This window comes from Lissotriton helveticus, chromosome 8 (genome assembly GCF_964261635.1).
Source record: "Lissotriton helveticus chromosome 8, aLisHel1.1, whole genome shotgun sequence".
NCBI classification, from domain to species: domain Eukaryota; kingdom Metazoa; phylum Chordata; class Amphibia; order Caudata; family Salamandridae; genus Lissotriton; species Lissotriton helveticus.
The window spans coordinates 9,349,611-9,370,565 of NC_136069.1; the positions used below are offsets into that span (position 1 = coordinate 9,349,611).

Sequence of the window (20,955 nt, forward strand, 5' to 3'; positions counted from 1 at the left end):
TTCAGCGGCAGAGCTGGGCCCAGGGTCCAGCTCACAGGGCCCTCCAGCAGGGAGGCAGACCCTTGTGGCGGTTCCTCCTGGAGCCCGGCAGTAGCAGGCCCCCCTCTAGTCTGGAACAGCACAACACTTTCATGCGGTCACAGCCCCATCATTTATCAGACATTTTCCTTTGTGTCACAGCACAGGAGTGAGAAACCAGATGCAACTGGTTTTGGAGCACTCTGTTTACCAGGCTCCTCTTTCCTCATTGTTAGGTGGGGGCTCATCACCAGACACACCACAGGGGGGCGGAGCCAGCATTCACTAGGGCAGGCACACTCCTATTCGGGGGCCAGGGACTTCTCCTCCCACCACGCCAAATGCAGATGTCCCATTCAGCCTGCACCGTCTCACCCTACCCCTCCTGGAGCCACCCACACCTCACCAGCCCCTGTCACTCAAATGCGAGACATGCAATTCACATCAGGCAGGCAGACACATAGCACACAGAAATGCCAACTTCTAAAAGTGGCATTTCTAACATAACCACAATAAATCTGCGCACACCATTGCGCAGCATTGTTTAATACCATTTTATACATACCCGACTTGACCAAGCTGCGCCTCTCTTATCAGGATTTACCACTGACCCACATTCATCAGGGAATCCCTCATGCATTCCTATGGGAGGGCAGGCCAATCTCAATAGATGTAACCCGAAGCGCAGGCACTTTACACTGGACAGCAGTGATAAAGTGCCTAGAGGCCTAAAACCACCAACATTACACAGGGAAAAGGATAGGAGACAGGCAAAATGTTTAGGGGTGAAGCCGCCAAAAGGACCAAGTCCAACATGTACCTACTTACAAGTGGAGCTGAAATTCCCAGTGCACAGGTGTGTGTACACACTCAAACACCCAATGATTAGGATGGATAGTGTCTGAGAGGTAGAGATCAATAGAAGTTATAGGTGAGCAATTGATTGGGTAAATCCCCAAGAGGAACAATCGATCACATGGTCGTTATTGATTGATGGCAGCATGGCATTAAATAAAAAAGTAGGTTTACCTGAATTTCTCTGTCTACTCATCAGTATTCCACAAACACTGAATACATGTTTTTTTGCTAGTTTGAGATTTGCCCTAACCTGAATTTTGGCAGGAAGGAAACCTCGCATACTTTGGGAAATGATGACGCCCCCGTTTGACAAAGTTGGGTTTGTGGTCCCTGACCTGGAGTTATATTTCTGTGTATCTCAGGCCTGATACAGTTCATTCCAGGACCATCCCCATAATCCTTCAACCCAACTCTAGAAAAGGAGCCGGAGTCCCAGAGCACATTGCACACGATGTTCACCATTATGTCACGAGCTTCTAAATTCCCTTGAAATCTCCCAACGTCCGAGGGCAATGCTTGTCACAACCCCACATAGAAAAGGGGAACGGGAGGTGTCTCACTCGTACCAGGGACAATTTAGGCCAAGCCAGACTCAGTGTTAGGGGTCTCACGACCCTGTCGGAGGAGCGCGTCTGCTGGCACGACCCGATTGGGCTCAGCCGTCGATGAAACCGGCCTGGGGCCGCTTGTGTTGCGGGTCAGCAAGGACCTGGCCTGGCAGTTTGGGCTGGATTGTTCCTATTGGAGCAGGGTCAAGACTGATTTGCATACAGCTGAGTCCAAGCTGAGGTGGTGTGGTGAGCAAAAGAACCATGGTTTGGAATGCTGCCCTGAGCGAATGCCCATGGTTTGACTTATTGTACAAGGGGCCTCTTGTTGTATGAGCACCCTCCAAACCTTTGAACTGCTGCTGTTGGTGTTTCGAGCACACGGTGCCCTGCTGACCGGCCCCCAGTGCATGTGCTCTGACCCCTCAAAGAGTATTTACAATTGGCCAATCCCTGATTGTCATCTTTAACTTACGATAGGTGCCTGGGATATTGTACAGGGTGTACCCAGGGCTAATAAGATAAAGGTCACTTATGGACCGCAGAACTTGTTGTGCCACCACTACAGTGACGGGGTGAAAGCATGGCTCTGGCTCTGACACCGCAGCCTAGTCAGGCATCTGTGAAACTGCCAGCTCGGCATGGTAAAATGAACCCTTTTGCCAGGTCAGAACCTCCTTTTTTTAATAGTTATAACACACCCCTAGTGAAGCCTTAGCAGCCCACAAGGCAGGGTGCTAATATTTTAAAGGAAGGACCTGTTTCTTTTGTGATTGAGATGTCCTGACACTTAAAACTTGGAATTGTTGTTTTCACTGCAGCTTGGCTGGTGGTCCCGTTGCCTACGACTGCAGCATGGTTGGTGGTCCCGTTGCCTACGACTGCAGCATGGCTGGTGGTCCCGTTGCCTAACACTGCAGCATGGCTGGTGGTCCCGTTGCCTATGACTGCAGCATGGCTGGTGGTCCCGTTGCCTACGACTGCAGCATGGCTGGTGGTCCCGTTGCCTAACACTGCAGCATGGCTGGTGGTCCCGTTGCCTATGACTGCAGCATGGCTGGTGGTCCCATTGCCTAACACTGCAGCATGGCTGGTGGTCCCGTTGCCTAACACTGCAGCATGGCTGGTGGTCCCGTTGCCTAACACTGCATAATGGCTGGTGGTCCCGTTGCCTAACACTGCAGCATGGCTGGTGGTCCCGTTGCCTAACACTGCAGCATGGCTGGTGGTCCCGTTGCCTAACACTGCAGCATGGCTGGTGGTCCCGTTGCCTAACACTGCAGCATGGCTGGTCGTCCCGTTGCCTAAGACTACAGCATGGCTAGTGGGCCCGTTGCCTAACACTGCAGCATGGCTGGTGGTCCCGTTGCCTAACACTGCGTCATGGCTGGTGGTCCCAGGAAGGGGAACAAAGGGTCTGCTGGAGGGAGGAGGTGTGACCTTTCTACCCCACGATGACCTCAAGACAGTAGTCCAATCCCTAGTTCGCTCTAAAGTCGACTACGGAAACGCCATCCTTACAGGGACTCCAAAAGCTCACCTAGCCCCTCTAAGGGCAGCGCTGAACATGGCCGCTCAACTCATTTCTGGAGTAAAAAGATTTGAACACATCACTCCAGCTCTCAAATCCCTCAACTTGCTTCTCTTGGAAGGGAGATGTATTTACAAGCTGGCCTGCATCAAACACAAACCCCTCCACTCTCCGGCCCCCAACTACCTAAATAACAAACTGGTAAGAGCAGGGCAAGCCAGAACACTGAGAAACCCCAACTCACTTCTTCTCATTCCTCCGAAACTGAAAAAGAAAACCAGCCAACACCGATCGTTTTCTGGCACCGCTCCCAGGATATGGAACGCTCTCCCGGGAGTCCTCAGATGCAACCCCTCCTTCTCCTGTTTCAAAAGGGACCTGAAACTCCATCTCCTAAACAAATACTTTCCTGAACAACGTCAACTAACCTAGACCTCATTATCTGAGCTGACTCCTCTCTCTGGACATTCAAGGACAGTGGGTGACCGGGCTATGTCATTCTCACCTTTCTCTTTTTCTTGTTCTCTCCCCCTCCGCTGCATATTTATCTCCCATGCTGAATTTCTTTTTTTTCTTTGGTTTGCTTCCTTACTGCCGGCCTACTATGTAATGTAAGGTCCTTCTGTTTTTTACTGTGTGTATGTAAAGCGCTCTGATACCTACGGGTCAAGCTAGCGCTATATAAAACTTTTAAAACAAAATAAATTAATAAATGGTCCCAGCAGGTGATAGGAGTGGGTGTTGTGCGTCATTTTAGGTGCCTCACTTTAATACTCAAACATAAATACTGATTATTTTAAAAAGCTGCACCCCTTACTGGGTTTTGTGCTAACTCTGCGTGAATGGCGCACAGCAGGGAAGAGGCGCACACAGGAGGGGAGAGGCGCACAGGAGAGGAGAGGCGCACACAGGAGGGGAGAGGCGCACACAGGAGGGGAGAGGCGCACAGGAGAGGAGAGGCGCACACAGGAGGGGAGAGGCGCACACAGGAGGGGAGAGGCGCACAGGAGAGGAGAGGCGCACAGGAGAGGAGAGGCGCACACAGAAGGGGAGAGGTGCACACAGGAGGGGAGAGGCGCACACAGCAAGGGAGAGGTGCACACAGGAGGGGAGAGGCGCACACAGGAGGGGAGAGGCGCACAGGAGAGGAGAGGCGCACACAGAAGGGGAGAGGAGCACACAGGAGGGGAGAGGCGCACACAGCAAGGGAGAGGTGCACACAGGAGGGGAGAGGCGCACACAGGAGAGGAGAGGCGCACACAGGAGGGGAGAGGCGCACACAGCAAGGGAGAGGTGCACACAGGAGGGGAGAGGCGCACACAGGAGGGGAGAGGTGCACACAGGAGGGGGAGAGGCGCACACAGGAGGGGAGAGGCGCACACAGGAGGGGAGAGGCGCACACAGGAGGGGAGAGGCGCACACAGGAGGAGGAGAGGCGCACACAGGAGGGGAGAGGCGCACAGGAGAGGAGAGGCGCACACAGGAGAGGAGAGGCGCACACAGGAGGGGAGAGGCGCACACAGCAAGGGAGAGGTGCACACAGGAGGGGAGAGGCGCACACAGGAGAGGAGAGGCGCACACAGGAGGGGAGAGGCGCACACAGCAAGGGAGAGGTGCACACAGGAGGGGAGAGGCGCACACAGGAGGGGAGAGGCGCACACAGGAGGGGAGAGGCGCACACAGGAGGGGGAGAGGCGCACACAGGAGGGGAGAGGCGCACACAGGAGGGGAGAGGCGCACACAGGAGGGGGAGAGGCGCACACAGGAGGGGAGAGGCGCACACAGGAGGGGGAGAGGTGCACACAGGAGGGGAGAGGCGCACACAGGAGGGGAGAGGTGCGCACAGGAGGGGAGAGGCGCACACAGGAGGGGAGAGGCGCACACAGGAGGGGAGAGGCGCACACAGGAGGGGAGAGGCGCACAGCAGGGAAGAGGCACACACAGGAGGGGAGAGGTGCACACAGGAGAGGAGAGGCGCACACAGGAGGGGAGAGGCGCACACAGGAGGGGAGAGGCGCACAGCAGGGAAGAGGCACACACAGGAGGGGAGAGGTGCACACAGGAGAGGAGAGGCGCACACAGGAGGGAAGAGGTGCACACAGGAGGGGAGAGGCGCACAGCAGGGAAGAGGCACACACAGGAGGGGAGAGGTGCACACAGGAGAGGAGAGGCGCACACAGGAGGGGAGAGGCGCACAGGAGAGGAGAGGCGCACACAGAAGGGGAGAGGTGCACACAGGAGGGGAGAGGCGCACACAGCAAGGGAGAGGTGCACACAGGAGGGGAGAGGCGCACACAGGAGAGGAGAGGCGCACACAGGAGGGGAGAGGCGCACACAGCAAGGGAGAGGTGCACACAGGAGGGGAGAGGCGCACACAGGAGGGGAGAGGTGCACACAGGAGGGGGAGAGGCGCACACAGGAGGGGAGAGGCGCACACAGGAGGGGAGAGGCGCATACAGGAGGGGAGAGGCGCACACAGGAGGGGGAGAGGCGCACACAGGAGAGGAGAGGCGCACACAGGAGGGGAGAGGCGCACACAGGAGAGGGGAGGCGCACACAGGAGGGGAGAGGTGCACACAGGAGGGGAGAGGCGCACACAGGAGGGGAGAGGTGCACACAGGAGGGGGAGAGGCGCACACAGGAGGGGAGAGGCGCACACAGGAGGGGAGAGGCGCACACAGGAGGGGGAGAGGCGCACACAGGAGGGGAGAGGCGCACACAGGAGGGGGAGAGGCGCACACAGGAGGCGAGAGGCGCACAGGAGAGGAGAGGCGCACACAGGAGAGGAGAGGCGCACACAGGAGGGGAGAGGCGCACACAGCAAGGGAGAGGTGCACACAGGAGGGGAGAGGCGCACACAGGAGAGGAGAGGCGCACACAGGAGGGGAGAGGTGCACACAGGAGGGGAGAGGCGCACACAGGAGGGGAGAGGTGCACACAGGAGGGGGAGAGGCGCACACAGGAGGGGAGAGGCGCACACAGGAGGGGAGAGGCGCACACAGGAGGGGGAGAGGCGCACACAGGAGGGGGAGAGGTGCACACAGGAGGGGAGAGGCGCACACAGGAGGGGAGAGGTGCACACAGGAGGGGGAGAGGCGCACACAGGAGGGGAGAGGCGCACACAGGAGGGGAGAGGCGCACACAGCAAGGGAGAGGTGCACACAGGAGGGGAGAGGCGCACACAGGAGGGGAGAGGCGCACACAGGAGGGGGAGAGGCGCACACAGGAGGGGAGAGGCGCACACAGGAGGGGAGAGGCGCACACAGGAGGGGGAGAGGCGCACACAGGAGGGGAGAGGCGCACACAGGAGGGGGAGAGGTGCACACAGGAGGGGAGAGGTGCACACAGGAGGGGGAGAGGCGCACACAGGAGGGGAGAGGCGCACACAGGAGGGGAGAGGCGCACACAGGAGGGGAGAGGCGCACACAGGAGGGGAGAGGTGCACACAGCAGGGGAGACATGCACACAGCAGGGGAGAGATGCATACAGTAGGGGAGATGTGCACACAGGAGGGGGGTGCACACAGCAGGGGAGAGATGCACACAGCAGACACGTTGCCAGCTGTCAGGCAGGGGGGCACCTGCAGACTGTGTTTTGGGGCTGGGGGTGTCTGCTCAGTCGGTGAACTCAGATTTTGTCTTGCAGGAAGAGAGACCCCAGAGCGAGGATGGCTTTTAAGACTGAGTCTAGCGCCTTGACTCCTGCCTGACGCCTTGACCCCTGCCTGACCTTGAGGCCCATGGAGACTGCAGAGGATGGACGCAGCCCCTGCCCAGCAGGAGGCGCTGGTGAGCAGCCGAGGGGCGTTGACGTGCATGACTTTTACCAGCCTGGTTTGTCCTCGTGTCAGACTTATGTTTATGAGTTTACCGTAAATTGCCAGGCCCAGTCTTCTGGATATGGGTAGGGGTGGGTGGTCTTCTGTTTGTGAATTTACCGTCAGCGGGCAGGGGTGGTGTTCTGTGTATGACTTTACCGTCAGGGGGCGGGGGTTGTGTTCTGTGTATGAGTTTACCGTCAGCGGCGGGGGTGGTTTTCTGTATATGAGTTTACCGTGAGTGGGCAGGGGTGGTGTTCTGTGTATGAGTTTACCGTCAGCGGGCAGGGGTTGTGTTCTGTGTATGAGTTTACCGTCAGGGGGCGGGGGTTGTGTTCTGTGTATGAGTTTACCGTCAGCGGCGGGGGTGGTTTTCTGTATATGAGTTTACCGTGAGTGGGCAGGGGTGGTGTTCTGTGTATGACTTTACCGTCAGGGGGCGGGGGTTGTGTTCTGTGTATGAGTTTACCGTCAGCGGGCAGGGGTGGTGTTCTGTGTATGACTTTACCGTCAGGGGGCGGGGGTTGTGTTCTGTGTATGAGTTTACCGTCAGCGGCGGGGGTGGTTTTCTGTATATGAGTTTACCGTGAGTGGGCAGGGGTGGTGTTCTGTGTATGACTTTACCGTCAGGGGGCAGGGGTTGTGTTCTGTGTATGAGTTTACCGTCAGCGGCGGGGGTGGTTTTCTGTATATGAGTTTACCGTGAGTGGGCAGGGGTGGTGTTCTGTGTATGAGTTTACCGTCAGCGGGCAGGGGTGGTGTTCTGTATATGAATTTTGGACTTGGCCCTTCTGGCAGGTTCATCCCTAAACTTTTTGCTTTGGTATGTGACTTGGTGTTAGTTATTTTTGGCTTCTGCGCACTTTCACTGTGTCCCAGTGTAAAGTGCGTGCGCTCTCTGCGTGCATGTTGTGAGATTGGCCTGCCCTCCCTTAGGAATGCATGGGGAATGTATGTGTCCATGGTAGTTCCTGATGCGTGTGGAGTGCAGGGTCGAGTTTGGTCTGTGCGAACTCGTGAGAGTGAATGCTGCGCGATGATGTGTGCGGCTTTAATGTGTCTAGTGTATAAGTGCCACTTCTAGAAGTTGGCCTGTCTGTGTAATAAAGGTGAAATGGCTGTCTGGCTTGTGATTGGCTAGAGCTAGCTGGTGTGCCTGGCTCCAGGAAGTCAGGATGGGTCTGCCCCGGTGGTGAATGGAGAGATCTGCATATTGATGTGAGGGAGGGGTGCACCTGGGACCTGAATAGGGCTGGGCTTTCCCCACACAATGCTGGCTCCGCCCCCTGTGGTGCGACTGATGACCCTAGTCTGTCCAGTGAATGGGAAGAGGGGCTGAGCACAACAGAGTGCTCCAAAACCAGCTGCGACTGGTTTTCCCTGCAGCCTAGACAAAGGATTTAGGTGTATAAAAAGGGGCTGTGACCCCTTGCAAAATGTTCTGTTGTTGATCCAAGTTTGAGGGGGGCCTGCTGCTGCTGGGCACCAGGAGGACCGCCACTGGGGACAGCCTGCCTGCCTGGAGGGCCCTGTGAGCTGGCCCCTGGGCCCAGCCTTTGCCCCCCCCTGCCTTTCCAAAGACTTTGCCCTGGACTTTGGGGATTCCTGCCTGCCAGTCCTGGGGAGCGCTGGCCTCCCCCTTCTAAAAACAGTGCATTGGCGCTGCTGGAGCCGTGATCCCTGCCTCGAGGGATTCCCCGGCGTGGGGATTCCCCCCCTTATCTGCCGATTTGCGGCGCGGGTGTCACCCCGCTCATTTGCCGTTTATTTGTTTATATATATCTGGCGGGTGCCCACCCCGCCTGGGACCTGTTCTTAACTAGGGAGCCCACCCTGTGTGTCTGCCGCGACCGCCGCAAATTGGATTACGAGGGGCCGCCGCTCTGCCTGTGGCGACCCGGGACAGCCTCCGCGAAGCCTGGTAGCAGCGTGTGAGGACGCGGGGCTCCCGTGCCAGGGGAAAGCCCCGCCTGTGGCAGAGTCCGGCCGCTGCTGTGATGAGCCGGGAGGAAGCAAAGGGGGAGAGAGCTTCCCCTACTGCCGTAGAGAGGAGACGCCACCTCCCAACCAGCCGGTAAGTGCGGGCGTCCCCGCGGGTCGCTCCTCAGCTTCGTGTAGCGCTTCCTCTGTTTCAGAGTCCACGAGGGTCTCCTGGGGGCGTTGTTGTGTAGCTCGAGTCCCCCGAGCGGGACTCCCACGAATCTGGGCATTTCCTTTGTTTCCGAGTCCCCAGAGGGGGGGACTCCAACGACGATGGCATTATTTTGATGTCTAGAGCCCACGAGATGCTTCTGGGGGCATTGTTGTTCGAGCCCGAGAGGCTCCACCAGTTTGGTGGCATTGCCGACGATAGAGCGGCCCCGGTTGGCAGCGGGCCGCTCCCCCAGTGGGCAGCATTTTCATCGAGCCCACGAGGCTCCAAGGGGGCCATATCTGTTTCTCGAGCCCTCGAGGCTTAAAGGGGGCATTTGGTTTCCAGAGCCCTGAGGCTCCCACATTGTTCTTAGGCATGGTTATTTACTGAGAGCCCCCGAAGAAGAGCCAGGAGGCACGATGGTGCCAGGCTCAGTCCTACACCTGCCCAGCACTTAGTGGGCAGCTGCTACGTTTAGGCTTGTCCCTCTTGCGCATCCTTCCTTGGCTGCCTGCGCAGCCTGCCCTGACAGTGTGGACACAGGGCGTTCTAGCCCCTGAGAGGCCAAGTTGGCCTGATGGACAGTTCATATGTTGTGCCCTTGCATAGGGTACATGTTTTTGCCTCATGTGATTTTGGCGCAAAAGTGATTACCTGCCTAATGTGATTTCTGCATAATATGTAAATGTCTTATTGCCTATACCTCTGAATGTATTTTTATGCCTAGGAGGTTGTTTTACCTAGTATAGTTATACGAGGGAGTTCATGGTGCCCTGCGTGATATTTTCCTAAGGTGGTTAGGGTTGCGTAGGGTGTATGTACCTTTTACCAGTGATTACTGGTTGTGTGCTACCTATGCTATTTTTGGTGCTACAGTTATTATATGACAATGGTCCCATGCAAGGATAAAATACAGTATCAATAAATATAGACGCCAATCCAATCTATATTTTAGAGTGACATGTCCAGCCGGACAGAGGTCATTCAAGTTTACTTAATAAACAAGTATCCAAAATATAACAAGAATACCTTCCACAATGCCCCTGTGAGGTACACAAGCCTGTGCCCAACACTTGCGGGGTGAGTACAGTTGAAGAAGTGATAGAAAGGGTTTAAAGGCAAACCACGTTTTTCTGTTTACACATTCATTGTACAGAAAATATCAAATTGCACCATTACATCAATTTAACAATCAAATATGTTTGTATAAGGTGCATGAGCGAGTCAACGGCGTTTCGGTTCCCCTAAAGGATAATTGGAACCATCATCAGGACAAAAATAAATAATTGCCTTATAACACTAAACCTCAAATTGCCTAAAGGAAATTGTGAAAGAGTAAGAAAAATGACATTTTTAAAAAAAAGGACAATAACATTAAAAATTTCAATGAAGTGACTCTTGGTGCAGGGTGTAACAACATACTCCTTCCATGCAGAGTGGAGTTATTCCGCCGTTTCTATAAGTGAAAAATTGGTGTTGGCCATGACATTAAAAATATAGTTCCATCTGTCAATCTAACGTGAACCGGGGACTCTTAGCGGGATTACTACCATGCAAGGCGCAGTGAGCAGGCACATTTGGGCGAAGTGAACGCGGTGCTTTGGAGCTGCAGTGCCTATTTAGGACGGTAAAGGGAGACGGAAACACTAGAATAGCGTGCTTACCGAGGCAGTGCAAAAAGGACCAAGGCGAGTCGATGCTCAGTGTGGTGCGGTCCAGCAAGCCTCTATAAATCAATAATCTGAATGTTAGAGGTCGGGCATCGTTATGCCGGTTAATAAGTTGAAAAGTGAAATGCGGCTAATCTTACCGAATGAAGGGCTGCCGGAGTCCGTGTTACACAGTCGCAACCGGACGGCGCCAGGGTAGGCCTGCGGGAATCGGGGAAAAGGTTTTACGATCCGAACCCCGGCATGTCTGACGAATTAAGGGACAGGGCCAGGCTGTAAAGCTTACCTGAATCGGCGTTCATGGAGGTATTCCCTGGCGTGCTGTTGTGCTCAAACCAGGAAGTGAAGAAGGGGCGGGTGTGTCGTGATTGGCCAGTGCACGTGAGGGAACGGTCATAGAAATAAACAAGGGGTGTCTGGTGCAGGAGCCATCTTAGGTGAAGTATAAGGTGATATCCATGCACAGTGACATTTCAGAACTCATAGTTTACAAGAAACGTTTCTGGGACAATAAAGTGCGCGGCACTCATTCCAGAGTCTTGCGCACTTTATTGTCCCAGAAACGTTTCTTGTAAACTATGAGTTCTGAAATGTCACTGTGCATGGATATCACCTTATACTTCACCTAAGATGGCTCCTGCACCAGACACCCCTTGTTTATTTCTATGACCGTTCCCTCACGTGCACTGGCCAATCACGACACACCCGCCCCTTCTTCACTTCCTGGTTTGAGCACAACAGCACGCCAGGGAATACCTCCATGAACGCCGATTCAGGTAAGCTTTACAGCCTGGCCCTGTCCCTTAATTCGTCAGACATGCCGGGGTTCGGATCGTAAAACCTTTTCCCCGATTCCCGCAGGCCTACCCTGGCGCCGTCCGGTTGCGACTGTGTAACACGGACTCCGGCAGCCCTTCATTCGGTAAGATTAGCCGCATTTCACTTTTCAACTTATTAACCGGCATAACGATGCCCGACCTCTAACATTCAGATTATTGATTTATAGAGGCTTGCTGGACCGCACCACACTGAGCATCGACTCGCCTTGGTCCTTTTTGCACTGCCTCGGTAAGCACGCTATTCTAGTGTTTCCGTCTCCCTTTACCGTCCTAAATAGGCACTGCAGCTCCAAAGCACCGCGTTCACTTCGCCCAAATGTGCCTGCTCACTGCGCCTTGCATGGTAGTAATCCCGCTAAGAGTCCCCGGTTCACGTTAGATTGACAGATGGAACTATATTTTTAATGTCATGGCCAACACCAATTTTTCACTTATAGAAACGGCGTAATAACTTCACTCTGCATGGAAGGAGTATGTTGTTACACCCTGCACCAAGAGTCACTTCATTGAAATTTTTAATGTTATTGTCCTTTTTTTTAAAAATGTCATTTTTCTTACTCTTTCCCAATTTCCTTTAGGCAATTTGAGGTTTAGTGTTATAAGGCAATTATTTATTTTTGTCCTGATGATGGTTCCAATTATCCTTTAGGGGAACCGAAACGCCGTCGACTCGCTCATGCACCTTATACAAACATATTTGATTGTTAAATTGATGTAATGGTGCCATTTGATATTTTCTGTACAATGAATGTGTAAACAGAAAAACGTGGTTTGCCTTTAAACCCTTTCTATCACTTCTTCAACTGTACTCACCCCGCAAGTGGTGGGCACAGGCTTGTGTACCTCACAGGGGCATTGTGGAAGGTATTCTTGTTATATTTTGGATACTTGTTTATTAAGTAAACTTGAATGACCTCTGTCCGGCTGGACATGTCACTCTAAAATATAGATTGGATTGGCGTCTATATTTATTGATACTGTATTTTATCCTTGCATGGGACCATTGTTGTTTTAGAAAATTGTTCCCCGAGGTCCCGAGCAGACTGATTTGGGGTCCCTTGTTGTTACAAACAGTTATTATATGTGCTACGTGCTAAGTGTTATTCCTACAAAGTGCTAATATTACCAAGTGCTAGTTCTAAAAGTGCTTATTTCTGACAGTGGTCCATGTGGCCCCCATGTATATAATCCCCTGTAAATTCTGCCTGTGTCAGTGGCACAGTGTAAATTGTGTGTTTATTATCTAATGTGTTTGGTATAATACAAAGGCTATTTTTATATATAACCTTGTGTGGAGTTCCTTTTGTGGGGGGCCTGGGATGTTGTTGTTGTTGGTGCGTGCGCAAATACTTAACCTACATTGCCTCCGGGATAAGCCTTACTGCTCGTGTCACGTTGCCTAGAGGGTGAGCAGGGGTTATCTTTGGCGTGTAACTCCCTTGCCCTGACTAGAGTGGTGGTTTCTGCCTGGCTTTGGCGCAAACCTTAGCCAACCGCAGATCCCATTTCTAACAATGAGTTTACCGTCAGTGGGCAGGGTGGTGTTCTGTGTATGAGTTTACCGTCAGCGGGCAGGGGTGGTGTTCTGTGAATGAGTTTAGCGTCAGCGGGCAGGGGTGGTGTTCTGTGAATGAGTTTAGCATCAGCGGGCAGGGGTGGTGTTCTGTATATGAGTTTACCATCAGCGGGCAGGGGTGGTGTTCTGTGTATGAGTTTACCGTCAGCGGGTGAGGGTGATGTTCTGTATATGAGTTTACCGGCAGCGGGCAGGGGTGGTGTTCTGTATATGAGTTTACCATAACGTGGCAGGTGTGGTCTTGTTTATATGAGTTTACCGTAAGCTGCCATGGTAGGGTCTTGTGAAGAAAGAAGGCTGAAGGGGGCCACGGATTAGACATGACGAGTGTCTCGGAGCTCCACGGGACACCTGCCGATTTCCAAGCTCATCACCTCGTGGGGGGGGGGAGAGAGGGAGAGGCAGGTGAGTTGGTCGTCGAGGGTCTTCCTGTGTTTTCCAGGTCATTGATGGGTCCAAACCAGTTAGTGTTGGCTCTGAACAAAATTCTTATTTTTGTTTCACTGGTATCTTGTTTGTTCTGAACTTGAGATATTTACCAAACTTCCAGACAGACCGGTTGTTTTGTTGTTTCCCGGTGTGTTTGTCTGAGCTCAGTTGGGTCCCACACACCTGCATTTATTGCCGCATGAAGCCCACTATAGGTGGAAGCTTCTGGTGGACCATTCCATGGATTGCGTCGGCCTTAGATCCCGCGCATGGGTACCACTAGTCGGCTTCATTGTCAGCCTCATCTGTGCAGTTGTTATTTGATGGCTTGCCTTCCTCTTCATGTGTTTGTCCCTCCCAAGGAGCATGCCCTGTTTACCATCCTATGTCTGGCCAGTGGCGTAACAAAACTTGAGGGCGCCCCCCTGCAAAGTACATGGAGGGAGCCCCCCAATTCTCCACATCAGTCAAGAGCTCTCAGGCCAGTGACCCGCCATACTGCAGGGGCTCACCCCAGCCATACAAAAAGGATTCTGGTTCCTCCATTGGTCACATCCGCCCTCTCATCGGGCTATTTACATACGTCCGTAAATACTGCTGCTGCACCCTCCAGCAAAATTACAAAACACTGCCTCCTGCCGGCCCACCAAACACATCCTCCTACTTGATGACCCACCTTCAAGCGAAGCCCGCTCAGTTGACCATCTCCAAACACAGACCACTACCTTCGTGCCTGCTACTAACACATCCATTAACTCTACTCTCACCCCTACAAAACCCGCAGTTATGCTTTTCCACCCGCCTTTAAAAGCACCCCTCGGATGTCACTGCGAACTCGTGACTGCCGCCCACTGCTCTCCTGTCCACCACCGACAGAAAGACTGATAGCCAGTCCCCATCTAACCACTGCCTACCAGTAAAGACCGAGCCTTTCAGCTGCTGCCCTCAACAAAGACCAGCAAATTAGCACATTACAATATGAGTGACAATTCCCAATCAGTTTGATGAATGATCCAGTATTGCCTGACCCCACCCACACGTTAAACAATCTCTTCAACTGACCACCCCAAAACAGTTCTTACTCCTAGCCTCTACGGCATCAAAGCCGTTCCTGCTACTTTCCATCCTCTGCATAATGCACACAATATTATTAAATGTACAAAGGGTCTGGTTATTGTTTCCTCACACCAACATTAATTTACACTATGTGCCCCACTAAACAATACCTCCTGTCAAAAGCAAACCTGATCCCATGTGTGGCACCAGTCAGCAAGTACCCCACGGACAAACACCAGAGCGAATGCACGATTCATGTAATTAAACCTACAGTGACAATGTAGCATTGCCCCACCAACTGTCAGCCCAGCGAAGTCTGCAACCGCACAGTAGCCCTCAATACCGGAAACATCTAAAGTGCATTTCCACTTCCTTTCAATGGCAGCTCCAGTCCTGATACGTATACCTATGACTTCTGGGCGCCATCTACCACAGACCACAGCATTTTTTGTCTCCCTAAGACTAACCGAATGCTGTCATTGAACGCTTCTCTTCCCCCTTCCTTACTAATAACTAATGGAGGATAACGAAAAAAATATAGAGTATTTTCTTATGCAAATAGCGTGTCAAGCCCTTGCTGCTCGCAGTCCTCACCAGATCCACACGTATCCATATTCTGCTATTGCACCATCCTGTCAACTATATTATTATCTAGAGATGTTTTTTTACCCCTTCCGTGAACTGGGAAAAGCAATAATTTGCACAAAAACAAGTCCCTTTAACCGCATGCGTGTGGCGGCTTTTTTCGCGCTGTGCGGCTTTGTTTAAAACTCAGCTCGTCATGAGCGTGGAAGGGGTTAAAACCTTTGCTACTTATACAGGCTGGCAAAGCACTTACTTGATTTACTATCTGTTGTTGTAAAGCAAACCGGTAACTCATTCTAGGATTGGAATTACTGCTTAGAAGTGTGCGAGTTAATACTGAGTCATAGGATGATTTTATGCATGTCTGCCAGACACTCGTTCTTCCCTGCATGCGCACACAATGCAACAATACAATTTAGCTTAACAAATTATTCAGCAATGTACCGGAAGGTAAAGAATTTGCCCATATTATTTTTGCAAAGAAAAATAGACAAACGTCTACTGTATACCCAATGACATAAAAGCCTTAGCGTGCACAGCTTGTCCAAATCCACGCCACCTAATTCAGCCATGCCAAGTACCACGCATCTGGTGTTAGACTAACGCATTTAAGTGTGGTCATCCGCATCACCGCACTGAAATGCAAAATCATGCGTAACAGGCATTGTGCCTCCTCGGGTACCAGTGCTGCTAATCAATGCTGGTGTAGTATTATTTCCATGCGGCCGTCGTCTGTTTTCTGGTGCTTCCCCTGTCTCCTAAACACGATGCGGTAAATTTTGTTATGCAGTACAGCTGCCTGTGTGGTAGTCCTGTAATGAATGTCCCTCTTTTATGTCCACAACATTTTTCCATATTTCCGTAGTGTCTCCATAAAGTTAGGTCTCGTGAGGATTTGTTACAGCCGCGCGTGCGTCATGCACCGGCAGCCCTACGATGTCAGCCGCATCGAGTGCTACATCTCAAAGGACTGGTTCCTGACGGGAGCTAGGGGCTTTAGAAGGGCACCTGAGCTCTGGAGTGGGTGATGTTCTGACCCGGGATAACCTCTGCCTCCCTGCGGGGAGCGATGTGCAAAAACATCCGCTCTGCATGGAGGTGCCGGGATCTAAAATTCCAACACGATGACACCACAGCTGTGAAGTGCCCAATTTCATTGCTGTTTTGTTGTTGGGGGAACGGAAATCAAAACGAGTAAGTATTAAGTAAATAACATGCAGGAGTCTGTTTCCAGGCTGATTCCTACTTGTTTTCTTCGAAACTCTCACATGGCGGTTATAGCTACTTTCAGCAGCAGACATACCGGAAAGAAAAACAAAAACGTTAATTGTGAAGGTCCCGTAACTGCTGTGACCTAGGTGTATTGGTAACTCTTACCTGTGTCAGAGCGTTGATTTCGTCAGATGCAAGATGGATATATAGCTGCACTGATTAGGGGTGTTACATTGAGTAATTGCTAAATGCGTGACAATGGTTTCCGAAAGCGTTACTGTACCCAGGTGTCATTGTATTGATACCGAACAATATACTCTTGCAGTGCATAGACATGACCTTCCCTCCCCTTAATGCCATGAATTATTACTCCTCAGAGGGTTAGAGCCTCCAGCTATCTCTCGTAGCTGCGTCTGTTACTGTGGGCAGTCACCTCGCAGCCATCCAACGCCTGTTGGCCCTCCCGCGGTCCTCAATGCTCCTCTTTTGACTAGAGTCCATCGAGAGGCATGCTCTAAGAGTTTACTATATTGCCTCATCCAGCCTCTCAAGTTCGGGCCTCTGCCTGCGGGTGACAGGCCCGTGAACACACACGCACACAGAAGAGGCCTCTGGTCCCCCTCCGTCCAGCAGGTGTTGTATTAATGCACCTACAGACCTGGCTCCGCAGATGAGCTGAATGCGCCGAGTGTCTAGGTGCCTACAGTGGCGCAGGGAGAGGTGGCCTAACTCTAGTCTGGGAGCATGAGAGGCACCACTGCACACACTGCTTCAGGCTCAGATCTCCCCTCCTCACACTCCTGGCTAAATGGACGAAACACTTCAGCCCAGGGCAGTCTAGATCACAGAGTCCTAAAACATGTTAGATCCCAGTTGCACCCCATCTCAAACAGAAGATTACTGAGGAGGCACTAGAGGGTGGGTCACAGGGTCTTACTGTGATTTTAGCATCCCAGAAACGGACTGATTACTCATAGATGAAAGCAGCTCTTTTGGAAGGTTTAATCTGACCACAGATTAGCATTTGAAAACAACTTTGCAGCATTTCTACCCAGAGTAACCAGACATTATCTGAGGCCTGATTGGACCTTGAATGAAGTGCCACTTTTAAAGTGCTGGAGTAAGTGAAACCTGGCGCAGGCAAACCTCAGATTTCTGCAGAGAACTTCCTATGTATTTATTTTGTAGAGTTACATTAACATGTAGCTGATGGAAAACTGCTTGGTGCTTGCAAGTTTGCAAAGACACCTGGCAGGCTGGTCACCATGAGGGTGCAGAGGAATACACCTCGATTAGAGCACATTTTCACACTGATTCACTCATAGATGCCAAGGCTTCAGATTGGTAAGTGTGGCTTTTTCATAATTTAACTGTAATAATGGGTGACATTCACACAGTCTGACTCTGCTCATTTTTCAGTAGCCTGCTCTTAGCGCACTTTAGTTCAGTGACTTTCTTAGAGTTTCTAGTTGCTCAAATGGGCGGAATTTCTAATATTTATATGTTTCCCTCCTCTTAATTGCTTGATTTTGTTCACGAGAAAGTGTCACTCATAGTCGTTGAAATGTCACTCATAATTACACTGAAATTATGAAAATGTCACACATCGCAATCTGAAACCTTGGCAGCTATGCTAAGTCTACCACACCCAGCACATTTGAACATCTCATAATTCCATGCCATACAACTATACTATAAATAATGTAACCCTACAACATTCCATTCCACATAATTACAATCCTAAAAATTAAAAAACACATATTTCCACTTCACTCCATACCACATAATTCCACATCTCTTAATAACATTCCACACAACTTAATACCACTGCAAACCACGTATTTACACTCCACACAACACAATTCAACTACACATAATTCCACTTCAACCTATATAATTATACTTCACACAAATCATATTTACACTCCACTCCAAAACACATAATTACCCTCCACAAAATACAACTCTGCAACATGCTGCATAATTCCACTCTGCACTATTATACATCACACCATGCCACATAGTTCCACACGTCACACAATTCCACAATTCATCCCCACACAATTCATCACACAACATAATTACACTCCGCATAATACCACTCGCCACCACATAATTTACCTCCACATAATTATGCTCTACTCCATATTGCATAAGTACACTCCACATAAATCCAGTCTGTGCCACATAGCAACATTCCACATAACTACACTTCACACCATGCCTCATAATACCACTCAACATCATTTTCACTCAACAGCGCACACTTCCACGTCACACAAATTGAACTCTGCACATTTCCATTCCACACCACATAATTCAACAAGCTACATAATTCAAACCAATAACACAATTACACAACACACTAAATACATCTAATCTACACCACACAATTCCACATCATGCTACAATATTTAACAGCACACCACATAAGTAAACTCCACTACACTCCACAAAACAAAATACCATTCCAGACAAGCTCGCTCCAAGACACACAATCCCACTCCATGATACACAATCCCACTCCACATAATTCCTGTACACTCAATACCACACAATTACTATCCACATAATTACACTGCACACCATGCCACATTATTTCACTACACAGATTCAATCCACACAACACAATTCCACAACTAACTATTCCAATCCAAACCATATATTTTCCTTTTTTTAATTTATTTATTTATTTTAAACGTTTTTTATTGCGCTGGCTAGACCCAGCGGTATCAGAGCGCTTTACATGATCAGGATAGTATAAGGCAAACATGGTATAAAAAGCATAATCACAAAGTATAAAACAACATAAATTACAAAATCAAGGAGGAATGAAACAGGAGTTTGAGCAAAACAATACAGGTGATATAGGTAGAGTGGAGTACAGGAGGAGCGCCATATATTACTGAGACAAATATGGTATAGTGAAAAGAGATCAGGAGTTGGGCACAGGTTAGGATCCCCAGTAGTAGTTAAGGAGGTGGGGTTTGAGGTCTTTTTTTAAGCTGGCGTACGAGGGTTACTGCGCAGATTTTTCGGGAGGGTATTCCAGATAGTAGGGGCATTGCCAGAGAAGGAGCGAGATTGTGTGGTTTTCTTTTTATGCAGAGGTGGGATTAGGAGGAGGGTGTTGGTGCTTCTCAGAGGACGAGTGGTACCAGCGATGAGGAGTTGCTTGGAGAAGTACTGCGGAGTGTCTTGGTGGAGGGCTTTATGAGTAATGCAGGCCATTTTGTAAGCTGATCTCCCTTCGATAGGGAGCCATTTAAGAGATTTGAGAGCTGGGGAGATATGATCGAAGCGTTTGCAGTCCGTGATGAGCCTAGCTGCAAGGTTGAGCACAGCTTTAATAGGAGCAAGGTGGACCTTGGGGATTCCGTTGAGGATGGCGTTGCCATAGACAATACGTGAAAGAACCAGTGATTGAACTGCAAGTTTAAAATCATCGCTGGGTAAGAATGTTTTGATTTTCTTGAGGTGACGGAGAGTAAAGAGGGCTCCTTTAGCAGAGTTTTTGATGTGAACGTTAAGGGTGAGGTGTTGACGATAGTAATGCCAATCGATTTGATGGAGTTGGACAGTGTGAGTGAGCAGTTGAGAGCGTTAAGGTCTGAAATCCATGATTGAATGGGGAGACGGTTCTTTTTAGGGGAGAAGAGGATGATTTCAGTTTTATTTGGGTTTAGTTTGAGATGATTTGACTGGAACCAGGATTGGATCTTGTGAAGGGAGTTGTTAAGGTGTAGGATGTCAGCATGAGTTTTAATCTTGTAATAGATTTGGGTGTCATCAGCGTATAGGTGGTAGTTGATGCCTGCTTGTTTAAGAATGAGAGTGAGAGGTTCCATAAAGAGGTTAAAGAAGGAAGGGGAGAGAATACATCCTTGGGGGACTCCAAGGGAGACAGGAGAGGGGTTAGAGACACAATTTTGAATTTTTATTTGCTGAGTTCGGTGTTGAAGGTATGAGGTGAACCATTTGAGGGCGGTGTCATTAAGGCCGAAACGGGTCCTAAGAACATTGAGTAGGGCTGAATGGTTGACTGTATCGAACGCTGCGGAGAGATCAAGGAGGATAATAAGGTAGGTCTCGCCATTGTCAAGTGCTTGATAAATGTCATCAGTGACATGGAGCATTGCCGTTTCGGTGCTGCAGCCTTTCCTGAAGCCTGATTGAAAGGGGTCGAGTAGGTTGAAGTTTTCGATGTGTTTGTCAAGTTGTAGTAGGACACATTTTTCAAGGACCTTTGAGAGAAGGGGGAGGTTGGTGATAGGGCGGAGATTGTTTAGGCCATTTGGGTCAGCTTTAGGATTTTTAATTATGGGCGAGATTTGTCCAAGATGAAGGGAGGTGGGGACACAGCCCGTGGAGAGAGAGGTGTTGATAATTTTTGTCCAGAATGGGGCGAAGATGTGTTTAAGGGTGGAGGGTACAGGGTCTTTTGTGTGGGAGGACGGTTTAAGATTGCCAATTATTTTGTGGACTTCTAGCTCAGTGACGGGGAGGAAGTTCGGGGAGTTGGTAGCTGGTGAAGTGGGAGGAGGGAGGTCAGTGGAGTGGTCTGGGGGGTGTATTGAAGAGGGAGGGTGAGAGGGGTCGTAAGGGAGCGGGTTGTAGGGTGGATGTGTGGGAAGGAAGGATTGATCAATTTTGGCATTTTTTTCCGAGAAGAAATGCACAAT

General features: G+C 50.7%; 1 protein-coding gene across 2 annotated transcripts in view; it reads left to right on the top strand.

Moving 5' to 3' along the window:
* Positions 1 to 20,955, top strand: part of HAO2 (hydroxyacid oxidase 2) — a 174,966-nt gene that overhangs the window by 78,234 nt on the left and 75,777 nt on the right. Inside the window, exon 2 of one of the 2 annotated variants that reach the window (XM_078656357.1) lies at positions 6,601 to 6,743. The exons of the other annotated variant lie outside the window; for it this stretch is intronic. Within the exon in view, the coding sequence (XP_078512483.1) occupies positions 6,695 to 6,743 (49 nt within the window). The 5' untranslated portion in view covers positions 6,601 to 6,694. The remainder of the gene's footprint in view (positions 1 to 6,600; positions 6,744 to 20,955) is intronic. 2 annotated transcript variants of the gene reach the window in all.